The sequence below is a fragment of the Phaethon aethereus genome, assembly GCF_964289735.1.
Source record: "Phaethon aethereus genome assembly, chromosome: 12".
NCBI classification, from domain to species: domain Eukaryota; kingdom Metazoa; phylum Chordata; class Aves; order Phaethontiformes; family Phaethontidae; genus Phaethon; species Phaethon aethereus.
This window is the reverse complement of record NC_138588.1, coordinates 11094806-11108095: the sequence shown is the minus strand read 5'-3', so window position 1 is coordinate 11108095 and position 13290 is coordinate 11094806. Positions and strand designations below refer to the sequence as shown.

The window sequence follows — 13290 nt, the reverse complement described above, 5'->3', positions numbered from 1 at the left end:
CAAAGCACCAGCAGCTGTTTCATGAAGAACTACAGCAAGGATTTTGAAACCCTCCACGCTGGAACAAATTATTACCCAGGAATTTCACACAACATTTTACAAAATATATAAACTAAGATGCTTGTGTGTTATTTCCACATGAGAAATGAGGTTTCTATCTTGTCAGAGACAGGGAGAAGAATACAGTGGAGACTGTTTATTGTTTCCTAGTGACTAAAATTGGGGTGAGGGAGAAGGTTGCGTTATCTACAATTAGATACAATTAACACACACACACCACCCCCTGTTACATCACATTCACACGTTGGAGGATTTAATAAAAGCATGTAGTCTTTGTATAGAGTATAACATCCCTACATAAATCATTTAAGCACTGACCATCTTCTGCATCCTTCAAGCTGTACCACAACAGCTTCACTTAAGCCTGAAGGTCCCTTTGCAGAGGTCAGAAATGTCATGGCCACGTGGCATCGTTGAAGACTCCTCTACTCTTTAACAAACTACATACCTCAGGGAGTGGTTAGCAATGGGATGGCTTGCCGCTTCCTCTCTAAAATCTGGAAAACTTGTCCCTTGTCACGAGAAATGGCCAAGCAGGGCAGGTACATTATTTTTTAGGAGATGACAGGATCTACTTGGCAAGTCCTAAAGCATCTCGAAGTGGTCACTGTTAGATAACAATCAAGGGCAACCAGGTCTAGCAACACTTCAGAGCAATACACTAACGTAACTGAAGATACAAGGTATCTATAAGATAATTAAAATACCATTCCTTCTGCGTCCTCAGAAATGCCTCATCCCCTTTTCTTGCTGTTAGTAAATAAAGCTAGGGGGAGGTTAGCTGGTGTTAGCGTGATCGTCTTGTTCGCTCCTCAGGAGAATCAGCTTTGGACTTCAGCTAGTATTTAATGGTTGACAGTCATTTATACTATTCCTCATTTTCCATCTAACCACCCCTGCGCCACTGGATGCGACTTCACAATCCAGAATCAAGAAAGAAGCGGTCTGGGGTTTTTTTTTGTAAAACTATGAAAATATTGCCTTGAATTATGTTTGATGCTCAAATTTCAAGAACACACGTTGCAGTGTAGTTACTTTATAACTACATTATAGGTAGTTTATTTATAAACTCCATCTGGCATGACTTGATTTGCATGTCTGATACATTAACTCTCCGAATAGGGATTTCCAAGTATTAGATACCTCTGGCACTACAGTGTGAGGGAGAAGGGAACAAATAATTTATATAGTTGTTTCAGTGGACAAGCAATCCTTAGAGTTTCATAAAGCAAGCTTATAGGAATTATTCTTTATTACTTTCAGCAGCTGAACTTAAAAAAAGACGGAGTAAAAATCCCAGATTAGGAAACCAACAGCTAACCAGTGCTGTATTTACTGTAATTCTTGATGGAAGTCCCTAATGCCCTGGGAGGAGGCTGTGGAAAGCTCGAGGGGATGGAGCATGTGTTCCGTTCACCTTTGGGCACAAGGTTCCTCAGCCCCCTTATAATTTCTTTTGGAAGAAAAAGGCAGCACAACGCAAAACCCACAAGCAAGCTGAACACCACTGCGCTCCCTGGAGTCTGCTGAGCAGGTATGGAAGTTTTTACCATCTATAAATTTGCCTACTTCAGTCCCATCCCACAAGCTTTGCTTTGATCAGCTAATGAAACCAAAAAGATGAGGGAAAGCATCTGTAAACTCTGCCATGTTGCACCTGTGTTGATGATGTTACTAAAAACTTCTTTTTCTCAGTTTTCACCTAACCACAGGCATGGATTATTTTCACCAAAAATTTGTTCAAGATTCTTCAAAAGCTTTGCTGAGGTCGAGGACCATGACCTAAACCAGCCATCCTTTGCTTGATTCCACGTTTCTTGACAGTAACATCACGTGGTTAATGAACCTCTCTGGCATGTTCAGGTGCCACATTCATACTCGAGTCTGCTGATCAGAAACAACTCTGTGTGAGGCAGTTACGTGCTGACACACTTTCTTTTACAGAGCTTTTCTGAGAAATTTTACGGAGAGGTTTTAAAAAGGAAAAATTTGCCCAGACCGAAGTTTCCCTACTTGCTGGTGAGCGGTGCAGCAAGAAATCCTCTAGCATGGATTTTTATATTTTCCTTTTTTTCCCTCCTTCTTTTTAAAAAGTAACAAATTGCATTTCTGAAAAGGTTTCTGCAACGTTGATCTCCTGGATTCAGTTGTGTGTGGTCCTTCCAGAGCCAGTGACACATGCACGCACTGTATATACATGCGGAAAAATGAGCCAGGTAGGATCAAACAGTGGCAGATGTGTCTCTGTTCTTCTGTCAAGGATGGATACAGCTGTTTCCAGCACTTTGTTATCTTTTATCCTAAGCTTACTAACGGGCTTCTGAAAGATTTACTTCCAGAAATAATCCAGACAATGAACAGAGGATTTTTCACATTTCAAAGTTAATAACTTGGAAAGAGATTAATATAGAAACATTTCAGTGATATGAGTTCTACAGCTCCAGACTTTTTTTTTTTTAAACCAAAACACATCCTCAGCAGATGATCAGGATTTCTGGCTGATGCAGTCTCAAGGGACTCACCAAATTCCCTGGTATTTACTTTGCTCCATTTCTCTGCATTTTCTTTCACCTTTAGCCCCAGGTCTTGATTGTGGAAACAGTTTTAATTTTTCCTTCCATTCCCAGTTCATCTCCACCGGTATTGGCAATTCTGAAATTTCCACTGCAGTTAAGCTCCAACGGTATTTATTTTTTTATCCTCTGAACACTCAAGGACCTGTCCGCACAAGCACACCCAATATTACTAGCTCTACCTACTTCAACCTGTCTTGGCAAAAACTGTTGAAAATTGTCCGGCAGACACAACACCAGGCCATGTGCTATCCTCCCAGTTATTAAATCCTGCACCTCTCCTCAGCCTGCATTTCTGAATACCTGATATCACCTTAAGCAAATAAAGGATGATACGAGTGGGTAGTCTCATCCTTAGCTGACAGCTCTGCTTCTCCTTTATGCTGTACTTCTTCATCACCAAATTCCAAAGAAAATATTCTGAAGTTATTTTAACATGTAGAGAGAAACAAAAACTCAAATAACTTTAGTCAAGCTGAATACATCACAGACATAGACAACACAGATATTTTAAGATTATCCGGGACTGTTATTTTCCTTAATTTAATTCACTCTTATTTCAGGGATGTCTTCGAGAAGAACGTGAAGTCCTGGTTTATGTAGCAGAAGGATCCAGTGCACACTGGAGTGACCCCACACAGGTACTGATCCTAGTTTTAAAACGTGCATTTCATTTTCTGTTTGCATCTGTCCTGCTTCAACTTCCATTAACCCCAGCATTCACACTTCTCTCCGATACTCCGCAGGCTGAACGATTTATGTCTCCACAGGACCCCTCTGGAGCGTAACAGAACATTTTGGGCACACCCCGCACCTCCGAGGCGCCTGACCGGCCACCCCACGCGGACACCCTCCCGCCACCGCCGCCGCAGCCCAGCCTCCAGCGCACCGGCATCATCCACCGACGGCGAGTTCTCCTTAAATTGGGAGTTCTCCCTGAATCCTTCAAAACGATGCTAAAAAGGTAGAAGTTGCATCACCACAACCCTAACATCTTTAAATGAAATCAGGAAATAGCTATTAAAACCAGCACAGTAAAAATATTAATCACTTGCTGCAAGTTGCTTCACTGTCCGAATGAATGTGACTAGTTCCAGCTCAGGTTAGGCTGGTGCGCTACGACAGCGCAGGACATGTGTTCTCCTGCTCTTACTCTTCTCCTGCTCTTACTCTGTTCATCATACAAAACGAAGGAGAACTTTGCTACAAAAGGAGCAGCTGCCTCTCAGAGAAGAGCCCGATCCAGCTCCATTATTTACAGCAACAACTAGCCCAAAAGGGACTGCAAAAAGCAGCTAGGGACTCTTCAGGCATCTTTTACAAAGTACTTTGTTTAGCACTACTGGTACTAGAACGTGTCTCCCAGCAGACAAGCATCATTCTCCAACACAGGCTGCGAAATCTGAACCAGGAGAAGCCCACGCCGCAGCTGCCTTATGAAGCAAGCTCATCTGATGAGAGTGGCTTAAGTGGCATCAAATTATTCTAAAGGCTCTAGTATGGATTCACAGTATATACACGCCGATATTATTATAGTTGCTCTGTCTCAGTGATAAAGTACTTATCTACTATATGATGTATATAGAAAGATCATAAAGCTACAACTAATGTTTTTACTTCATAATAATTTTGCTAGCATAAAAGCACTGAGATGTTTACTATAACATAAGCACGAACTATGCACACTGGAAGACAGGATTATGCATTGAAATTCTATTTTATACTGTGTTTTTGTATTTCAAAAGATGATGTTCTCTTTTATGTGGGGGGTTAATTAGTTCCATTTGTTGGAATTACTCTTCTACGGCTCCAGTATCATCTCCACTGCTAATAATCATCTTGAAATTAGCTCCAATTGTTCACAAAATACTTAACATACTGTGATAAAGAGAAGATGAAGACCATCAAATATGCTTAAATTTCTGTATTTCAGTAATCAGCCTGACCAGTACTGGAAATATTTTCTCATGGCATATGCAGGTTTCCTTTGTGGACAGGGACAGCCAAGAATACAGGAATACTGCATCAGTCAACTCAGACCTCCGGAGGTCACAACCTGGTCGTCCTTCCACCGGCTTACCTTAGTGCGGCATCACCTTTAAGCTGGGTATGTCTTTTGGGCTCTTCAAACAGTAACAAGTGTCAGATGCTGCCTTTTGACGAAAGGTCCTTCTCATGTTGGTTGTCAGCACCAGAAGTGTAAATAATATTGAACCCACGCTTTCCCCACACCTCTTTTGTGGTTGGCACTCTTTCTGGGACAACCAGAAAAGAAGGGATTTCCCACCCGGCCTGGAAGAAATGGCATGAAAGGCAAAAAAGAGCGCAGCAGAAAAAGTTTTGAAAAAAAGAAATATCCATCTCAGTTACCCAGCAGTGAAAAAAGCTTTGCAAAGCTGGAATAAAAATATTTTCTGCTAATTTAATCAGATTTTACCAGCGGGGGCTCTCTGGAAATCATAGTCCTGCCAGTGCTGCAGTCTGAAAAATAATCTTCAGGGTGAGGAGCGGGGCCTCGCGGCATTTCAGCAGGCTCAGGGCAGCCGGCTCAGACCCCAGCAGCACCGCGCTCCTCCGGGATGCAAACAGCACGCGGCCCTCCTGACAAGGGATGGCCACAAACAAAACTAGGGCAGGCAAAACTGGAAATAAAAGCATCTCCATCCGTTTGACAAAACACACACATATGCTCACCCACACCTTTCAAAATCGTAGCGTTTAATTCGGTGTTTCTCTTTAAACACATTAAAAGAAAAGGCAACACGGCGCTTTGTAAGGTCGCTTTTCATGTACTTTTACATCCCTTTATCTTTGGCTACCCAAGGCTGTAAAACATCCTCCGATCGTTTCACTACAAAATTATTAAACCTGAAAATTTCGGCAGTTAAGAAACGTAGGTATTTAAAACAATTTAGGCATTTTAAAATTATAAACCACAGCACATCCCTCCACCTAATGCATCGAGCACGGGGTGAGGCAAACACACAGGGACACTCTGACTGCCAAGCGCGAAGGCGATGCTGCGTGTTGTGACAGCTTCTGCTGCACATTATCGCCAACCAGATCCACGAGGCATTAGGGGCACGGTTAAATACTGCCGCACCAACGCAGGCCCCTGGAGCAGCCTTTTTTAATTCGATGCCAAAAATTCTGTAATGTCTAAATTACTTGGTAGGTTTTTCCTGAGAAAGAGTTGCTATTGGTTTAATGGCCGAATTTACGTCAATGAAAGAAAAAAAAAAAGAACATAAAGAACTAGCCAGATGAGGGAATTTCATCCATGCTACTGCACCCTGCAATTTTTTTCCTGTGAAGGGAAAGCTTCTTAAATCTGAGAGTCACCTGTTGGCAAATTACTCTAGGATATTTTTAACAACTATGTCTTAAAATAATTCCATTTCCATGGGCAAAGAAAATGATTTGTTTTGAGTCTCTGAACTCCGAATTTCCTCTCCGTGTGCAGAGGACGCCTGCCTCCAGTCGTGAGAACAAAAAAGCGTGGTCATAAAAAGGTGGGCAGCTGTTAAATTAGGTAGCAATTAGGACTGGTACAGGAACTGAGAAAGCGAGAAATATGTCAAATATTAGCAGATTTACATATCATCCCTTCTCACCTCCCTAAATATCTGCTACCAGATGTGGCTGGGGCTCTGTCCCTGCCAGTTGCATCCTGCGCTGGAAATCACACTGTCCGTTCTTGCTGTGACACTCACTGATACATCCCCTTATCCCATATATGCCACGTAATCAAACAGCTTCAGCATACTGTAGAAAGTACTGTATTCACTTTGGGGAACGTTATGTGAATACTGATTGGAAAAATTTGGTGTGTATTCTTATTCTTACTAAATGCAATTTACTTCAGAAAGAGACCCACTGGTTTTGCTTTCCCAGCACAGCAATTTTTCTGGTTCTGTCTTCAATACTTCCACACACTTACGCCCAGCTTAGCTGCTGATCTTCAACACTCAAGGTAACTGTTAGCTAATAGACTCTTTTAAATGACCTAGCAAATGGGAATGAGTGTCAGCTGACAATTTTTTGTTCTCCAAAACACAAAGTCTTTGTTTCTGTATCATGTATTTACCAAAATTAGTCTTGCAATCTATTCATCATTTTAACCCTGATTTTAATTTTTTATAGTCATTTGTTTAAACACTTCACAGAGACAACTTAGGACTGCCATCTGATATGACTCTTGCTGTGTCACTTTTCTTTGCTGCTTCCGTCTCAGAACGTCTCACTTTATTGCTGGCTATTAATTTTTAAGATAGCATTATGTTCTATATTAACAACTTATTTGTCAAAAGGTAAGAATGATGCTGTTGCAATCACAGGTTCTGTAGAAATGTAACATCTCCACATTTGAAAATAAGGACAGAAGCTTGTTTCTGAGGGATTATATCTCCTTCTCAAATTCTATACAGAAACAAGTTTCTCATCCTTTCCCCCTTGTCTATATTGTCTGCATAACACATATTTCCAATTTATAAAAAATAAACAAACCCACCAACCAAGGCACTGCCATGCATTATTTCAGAAGATGACGGAGGATATCGGTCTGAGTAATTTTCATGCTTTCAAACTTTCTTTTCACCCCTAAAAGGCAGAATAATGTAGGCCACTTTTAATGAGGAGCCCTGTGTGTGGCTTTCCCCACACACTACAGAGCAACTGGGCATTTATGGAGTCATGTTTTCCCTGCATCATCACCATATTTTGCCATTTTTAAGCAGGGTTGACTTTTGCCTACAACGCTGGGCACTTTCATATGATGAAGCCTTTTGGCTGCCTCATTAGCTCTTAATCAGTATGTGCCCTTGCATTTTACTGTACCATTTCCTCCAGCATTCATTATGCTGCAGTTTAAACAGCCTCTAGCTAGAAACTTCTTAAAACATCATGATGAAATTACTTTCTCGACAACATACTAGTCAATTATAATGTAATTAAAAGATATACTAATCTATTCCCTTGTTTGGTAATGGTATCTTGGTTAAGATCATCCAGAGCATACTGTTATGGTATCTGTGAAATCTTTTACTATAAATTGTAAGCTACTGTCCACAGCACCTGTTTTTGCCGTGAAAGACGCAGGAATTCTAATACCTATTCTCTTTTAGCTTTGCAAACATGAGGAATTAAAGTGGTACAAGCTGTTTTGAATCTAGGGTCTCCACTTTTCAGTGCTTGACTCTCCAGGCATTTCAATGGGGTCGTTTGTTGCTGGGCTGGGAGGATTTGGAAGCAACCTGTCACCTGGAAGGCGTATACTCTTGCCTGGCTGCCCTCCATCGTGTCTGACTCCTGGTTTTCAGCACAAGCCTCTTGCATATCCCTCTGCAAGGGAAGAGTTATGCTCTCCTGACTTCATTCTGCTCCCTACCTTTACTCTACTCCTCTTCTGTCCCATTTTCCCCTTTGCTGCAACGTCCGTCTTCCCCACCTCCACAGGTACCAGCCAGGCCCTTCTGTCCTTCCTCACTGCTTGGCAAACAGGTAAGGACCCGAAGGCGGTGTCCTGCTGTGCTGGGCAGCAGAGCCCAGCAACTCCTCTGCCAGCCATGCTCACAGAGTGAGGGCCCAATATTTAATAATATTTAATATTTACACCTTTAAACACACAGGCTCAGAGGTTCCCTCGATGCCGCCCTTCAGCTCACTCCTAAATCCTCCTGCTCCCCTCTGCCCTGCAGTACCCCTCCTCATCCTCCTGCACCCCAGGGGCTTGGGGACGAGGGACAGAGACCTGCCAGGAAGCAGAAGGGGACAGGCTGCGCCTGCTAGGAGAAGAGAGGATGGGGCTGAAGGATAGGGGACTGCGGGGGGTCTGGACCTTCGGGGACAGCAGCAGCCTGAGGAAGCCACTCCTGTGAGAATGACAGCCCATCAGGTTGGTGGTGCATCAGGAGGAAACTAACTACGCATCAGGTGGAAACTAACTACGCATCAGGTTGACATTACGCAGCCTGCCCCACGCCCCGCACGACAGCGGCGCCAACAGGCTTCGGCAGCCCCACGCTACTCCGCGTGCTTGCAAGTCAACACGCTGCCCAGCGCGACACGTAAAATAAAGCTTATGCAACCGGGTAATGAACAATGTTTGAGTGAGGTGTCCTGCATTCTTGGTCACTTTAAAATTTTTATTGTTACTATGTAATGTCAACATAAAGTAAAAAAACAAACAAACAAACAAAATTAATCCAACAGCTGCATCCAAGTTGGATTTAAGTGAGATTTCTCTGCAAGCCAGTGTGCATTGTATATGTTTGTCTAAAATAAGCTGTTAGAACAGCCCCTTTGCAGTTCAGATGAGGATGGAGAGATACAGGTCCTTTGTCACCACCCTAGAAAGACCTAGAGCCAAGTCCCTTAGTTTACTTGAGCTTCAGCTTTTTTGTCTTTAAAACAGAGATAACTTCTGCATGCAGTGATGCTGTGATGCTAATCCACCTGGTATTTGCCAACGCATGGAAGACTTTATTCTAATAAGTGAGATGTACAGAAAACAGGACAACACCAACCGATGGTGTTTATGTTCTTCCTCACAGTCCTACCCAGTTTCATTTTTGGCTAGAAAAGTAGGTCAAAACATTAAGCAATAGTTGTTTGAGGGAGAAAAGCAACTTTTAACTCATTTGGGTATAAACACTCTTCTTTTTCCAAATCAGCACTCTTAAAACGGACAGGCAGGGTAACTGAGACTCTCCAGAGGCGAGCTTCTCTACTCAACCTGTTCCTTGATCAGCAAAGGTTCAATACAAGAGGGATAATTCATGTGGCCAGCAATTGACCCTTGCTCAGGAAGTCCCAGGAAAGAATTGTAACCATCGGAAGCTCACCTTTTTTTGGGACATGCTAAATGAGGAGGGGTTGGTTCCTTCTGGGTGTCTTTTGGGCAAATTACAAAGCAAAGCTTGGATCTTGCCCATTTTGTTCTCAGCGCACACTTCGCAGTTCTGGGCAGGACCTCTGGCTGTGGGCATACGCTGCCCCTGCGGCTTTCCCCTGCCACATACAGTAATTACTTTCTTTCCATTAATTGCTCTTAATGCATGCATGAACACCCACAAATCAAGCGACCCGCTGCTGTGGGTACAGCAGTTTTGGCTTGGAAGTCACGCTCGCCTGGGTTTGTAAAGCCAACAGCCCGCAGCCACCAGCACCAGCTTCACCCGAGCAAGAGTATCCATGGGGTATAAGCAAATTTTGGGAGCCTCAGCTTTCGCCAGCAAGCTGCAGGGGTTGTGTGTGCTGACGGCAAACCGAGGCAGCCGGGGCGGTTCGCTGGCGTCCCTGGAAATGAACACACCCGCACAAACAGCGTAATGATGGTGACATATTAGTGCTGTGCCAATGTCAACGAAACATTACCATCAATTTAAACTGGCAGTATGGCTGATTTATAAACCAATATATAACCAAATATAGCACAGAAGATGTTTGGAAAAACAAGTATGTGAAATAGGCATGACAAATAGAAAAGCTTTAAGGGATGATTTCTGCAATAGCTCTCTCTCCCAGGACAGTGATATTTTAACATCATCATCCAAACAGAAACACAGATAAACAGGCTGTAAACTTGTTTCATTACCCTGTGGTTTGTGCTTTGGCAGAACTGACCCATGATTTTTGTACCAGTGAAATGTTTTAACTTCTACCTCTGACGGGGGTCTGCTAGGGGAAAGCGGTCACCGTGCAAGTTACTTTGGAGGGACTTATCAGAGGGATAAATCTAGTACCTAATAATAAAAACAGTTGTCTGAGCAACCCATTCAATCCAACTGATCAGGATTCTTACAGGAATTACTTCAGCACGCTATCTGGTAATGCAAAACAAAGTAAGACAAAAAGGTGGGGGAAGTCTTCATGCCTAATTTGTCCCACTGGTGAATTCCAGTACAAAAGCTGAAGAAAATTAAGTGCTAACGGTAAACAGTTCAACCAGGCAAAATTGAATATGCAGTTGGCATTTACATTAAAAGCTCTAGTCTGCACATATCTGTCTCCTCATTCCCCTTAAAAAGAACATTTTTTTCACCAAAAAGGCCTCAGCCTTATCTACCTAATATAGCTGGTGGTTTTAGATACTGTACTACAGACTGAATTTGGACACTTAAAGCTCTTGGCTTATTAAGATCATGAAGTCAGACTAGTCAGAGATAAAATCAATTAAGTTTGGCAAAATCACTTTAAAGGTGCCCCGTGTTTTTCCAGTTACCACTACAAGTGTCCATAATGGATTATATAAAAAAAGTATTTATGAACTTAAGTGCTTAATGTAGCCCATTTATGCCTATCTTCAGCCAGGGCTGACAGTCACGATCCCCTCCGCACAGTAAACACGCCGGGGTACCATCAGCCTCCTACCTTGGCTCCATCCACACTGATAATCCGATAGCTGTTTCTCGTGCTGTCATAGAAGTAGGAAACAGTTACAGCCTGCTTGCTTGCGGGAACCCAGTTCTTCTTCGTGCTGGGGTCAATTTGGAAGACATGGGCTCTGGTGGTGAAGATGGGCTGTTCTCTGGAATAGGGAGGGACAGGAGAAATGGATGCATGAGTCTGCGGAAGATGAAATGTCCCAGAAGCCCAGCCTTGACCAGGCACGTTGAAAGCACAAGACAGAGAGCACCTGGCAATCCCCCAAGTGAGAAGGCAGAGCAGTGACTCTGCTGAGCCACAATCCAGCCTTGGGTACCTCTCCTTGGCATCGCTAAGTGACATTCACCACCCTAAAGTTACTCTTGTAGCCCAGGAAGCAATTGGCTTTTTTCTCCCCATGTTTTACTTTTCCTCAAAATATTTATTTCCAGGAAAGGACACTCACATGCATCCTTTCTTTCCGCATCCACATATTTTGTCAAAAGAAACGATGAGCCCCCCACGGCTGGGTTTCCTCCTGCTGCACATTCCTGTGAACTGCTACCTACAGCCAGGGTTCCTCTGTGGATGCACCAAGGACTCCAGCAACCTACAGGCACGGTATAGTTACTGAAATATTAATCTCTACCCTTAGAGTCCCACTGTTCAGTGGATGTGCATGAAAATTTCATCAGATACAAAACCCGTCAATTATCCTGGGGAGTGAGGGGGAAAAGAAACACAACCAAAACCCATACATCGCCTTTCAGTTCAACTCTCAGCGGATGATGTACTGCCCCTGACACCCCGTTCCCAAACACCAGCCCTCCTCGGATGCTTGTTCTCATCAAGAAAATCGTGCACACAGTGGAGTGGTTTTGTTTTAGCTTCAACACATGACAATGCAAATCACACATAAAAGCAGAGAAGACGCAGGACCAAAAACATGATACACACACAGTCATCTAGGTTGAAGATCAGAATTAAGACTTACTTAAAGGTCATAAAACTACATTCACTTCCAGCTATACCTTTAATCCATGTTTAGAAGTAGAAGTGAACTGCAAACCAAGCTCTACTGTGCTTTTCTATACATTTTTATGCTTTTAGTTCTTAGAAGCTACAGTCTATAGTGGTCTATATTAAATGTACCGCTCAGTATATTCTTATCACATACAAGATAGATACTATATCATGAACAGTTACACTTGACAGAATTATGACAGGATTCAAACCCAACTGTACTACAATAGAGTTGCCGCCCAAAAATATTTACCACGTGGAAACTGAAAAGGCTGAATCTAGCACAAAGCAAATGAAAAGAGGTAGGTGAAAGGCCAGAGAGGTTGCTCGCTCCAATATGCTATTTTTCCTATTCCTATAAATAGTTCTCTTATTATCAAACTCGGTTCCATAGTTTTGGAACTGTTTTTATTAAGATTTCTATAATCTTCAGCTCCTTATATAACTACCTGTGCATTTTTCGAAGAGAACAACTTCAGACACTGTATGTAGGAACTGCATCAAACACACATGATCTTGACCCCTGCAGTTAAATTAAAATCGAGGGGAGTAAATTTACAAATGAAACAGATAAAGCGATTAAGTGGAGAATTAGCTCAGGAAAGGTGGAGTGAGCTTGTAAAGCCCAGCAAGGCCTCAGGAGGGAGAAAATGAAACAATGGTTTTCTCCTTGCAAGACATATGCAAAGCTTCACATTCTTCCAGGGGCTGCCATGCAGGGTTTCTAGATGGACAGCTATGCTGAACCCTATAAAATACTTAGATGGAATAAAAGGAAACTACAATGGGACTGTCACGTTACAGCTGTGAAAGACTACCATTCACTTCCGCTCTTCCTTACCAGTAACTCATGGAACCTGACTCTCATTTCACATGCTAAAATTGATGCCATCCTCAGCTGGGAGGAAAGAAGGGGCAGGTCTCCATACCATTTTTCAAATACTTCCATCATCCATTACACAGGATTAGCAGCATAACGCCCATGAAGGTCGTGGAGTTTCTTTGCAATAAGGAATGCAGGGAAGCGAAGGTTCCCCCGAGCTGCTTACTCTTTCACTCTAAAAATACGTACTTTCCCTGAGTGTAGAATAATTTTGGATTTATTTAGCCTTTTACTTAGCTCTGTATTTTTAGTGGATTCTATTAATAATTGTTTTTGCTAAGGGTAATATGACCTATATATTGCAGTCTAAACTTTCAGAAGTTTCCTCCATGCAAACCTATTCCACAAATGACTTTTGGTAACTCATCTTAACAATACCAGAAAACA

The 13290-nt window shown here is 42.6% G+C and overlaps 1 protein-coding gene across 1 annotated transcript in view; it reads right to left on the bottom strand.

Annotated features, from left to right (window-relative positions):
- The window catches only part of HOMER2 (homer scaffold protein 2), a gene marked incomplete at its 3' end in the record, with an annotated part of 60687 nt that overhangs the window by 25278 nt on the left and 22119 nt on the right, over positions 1–13290 (bottom strand). The window contains exon 2 of the mRNA XM_082005153.1: positions 11004–11160. Within this exon, the coding sequence (XP_081861279.1) occupies positions 11004–11160 (157 nt within the window). The remainder of the gene's footprint in view (positions 1–11003; positions 11161–13290) is intronic.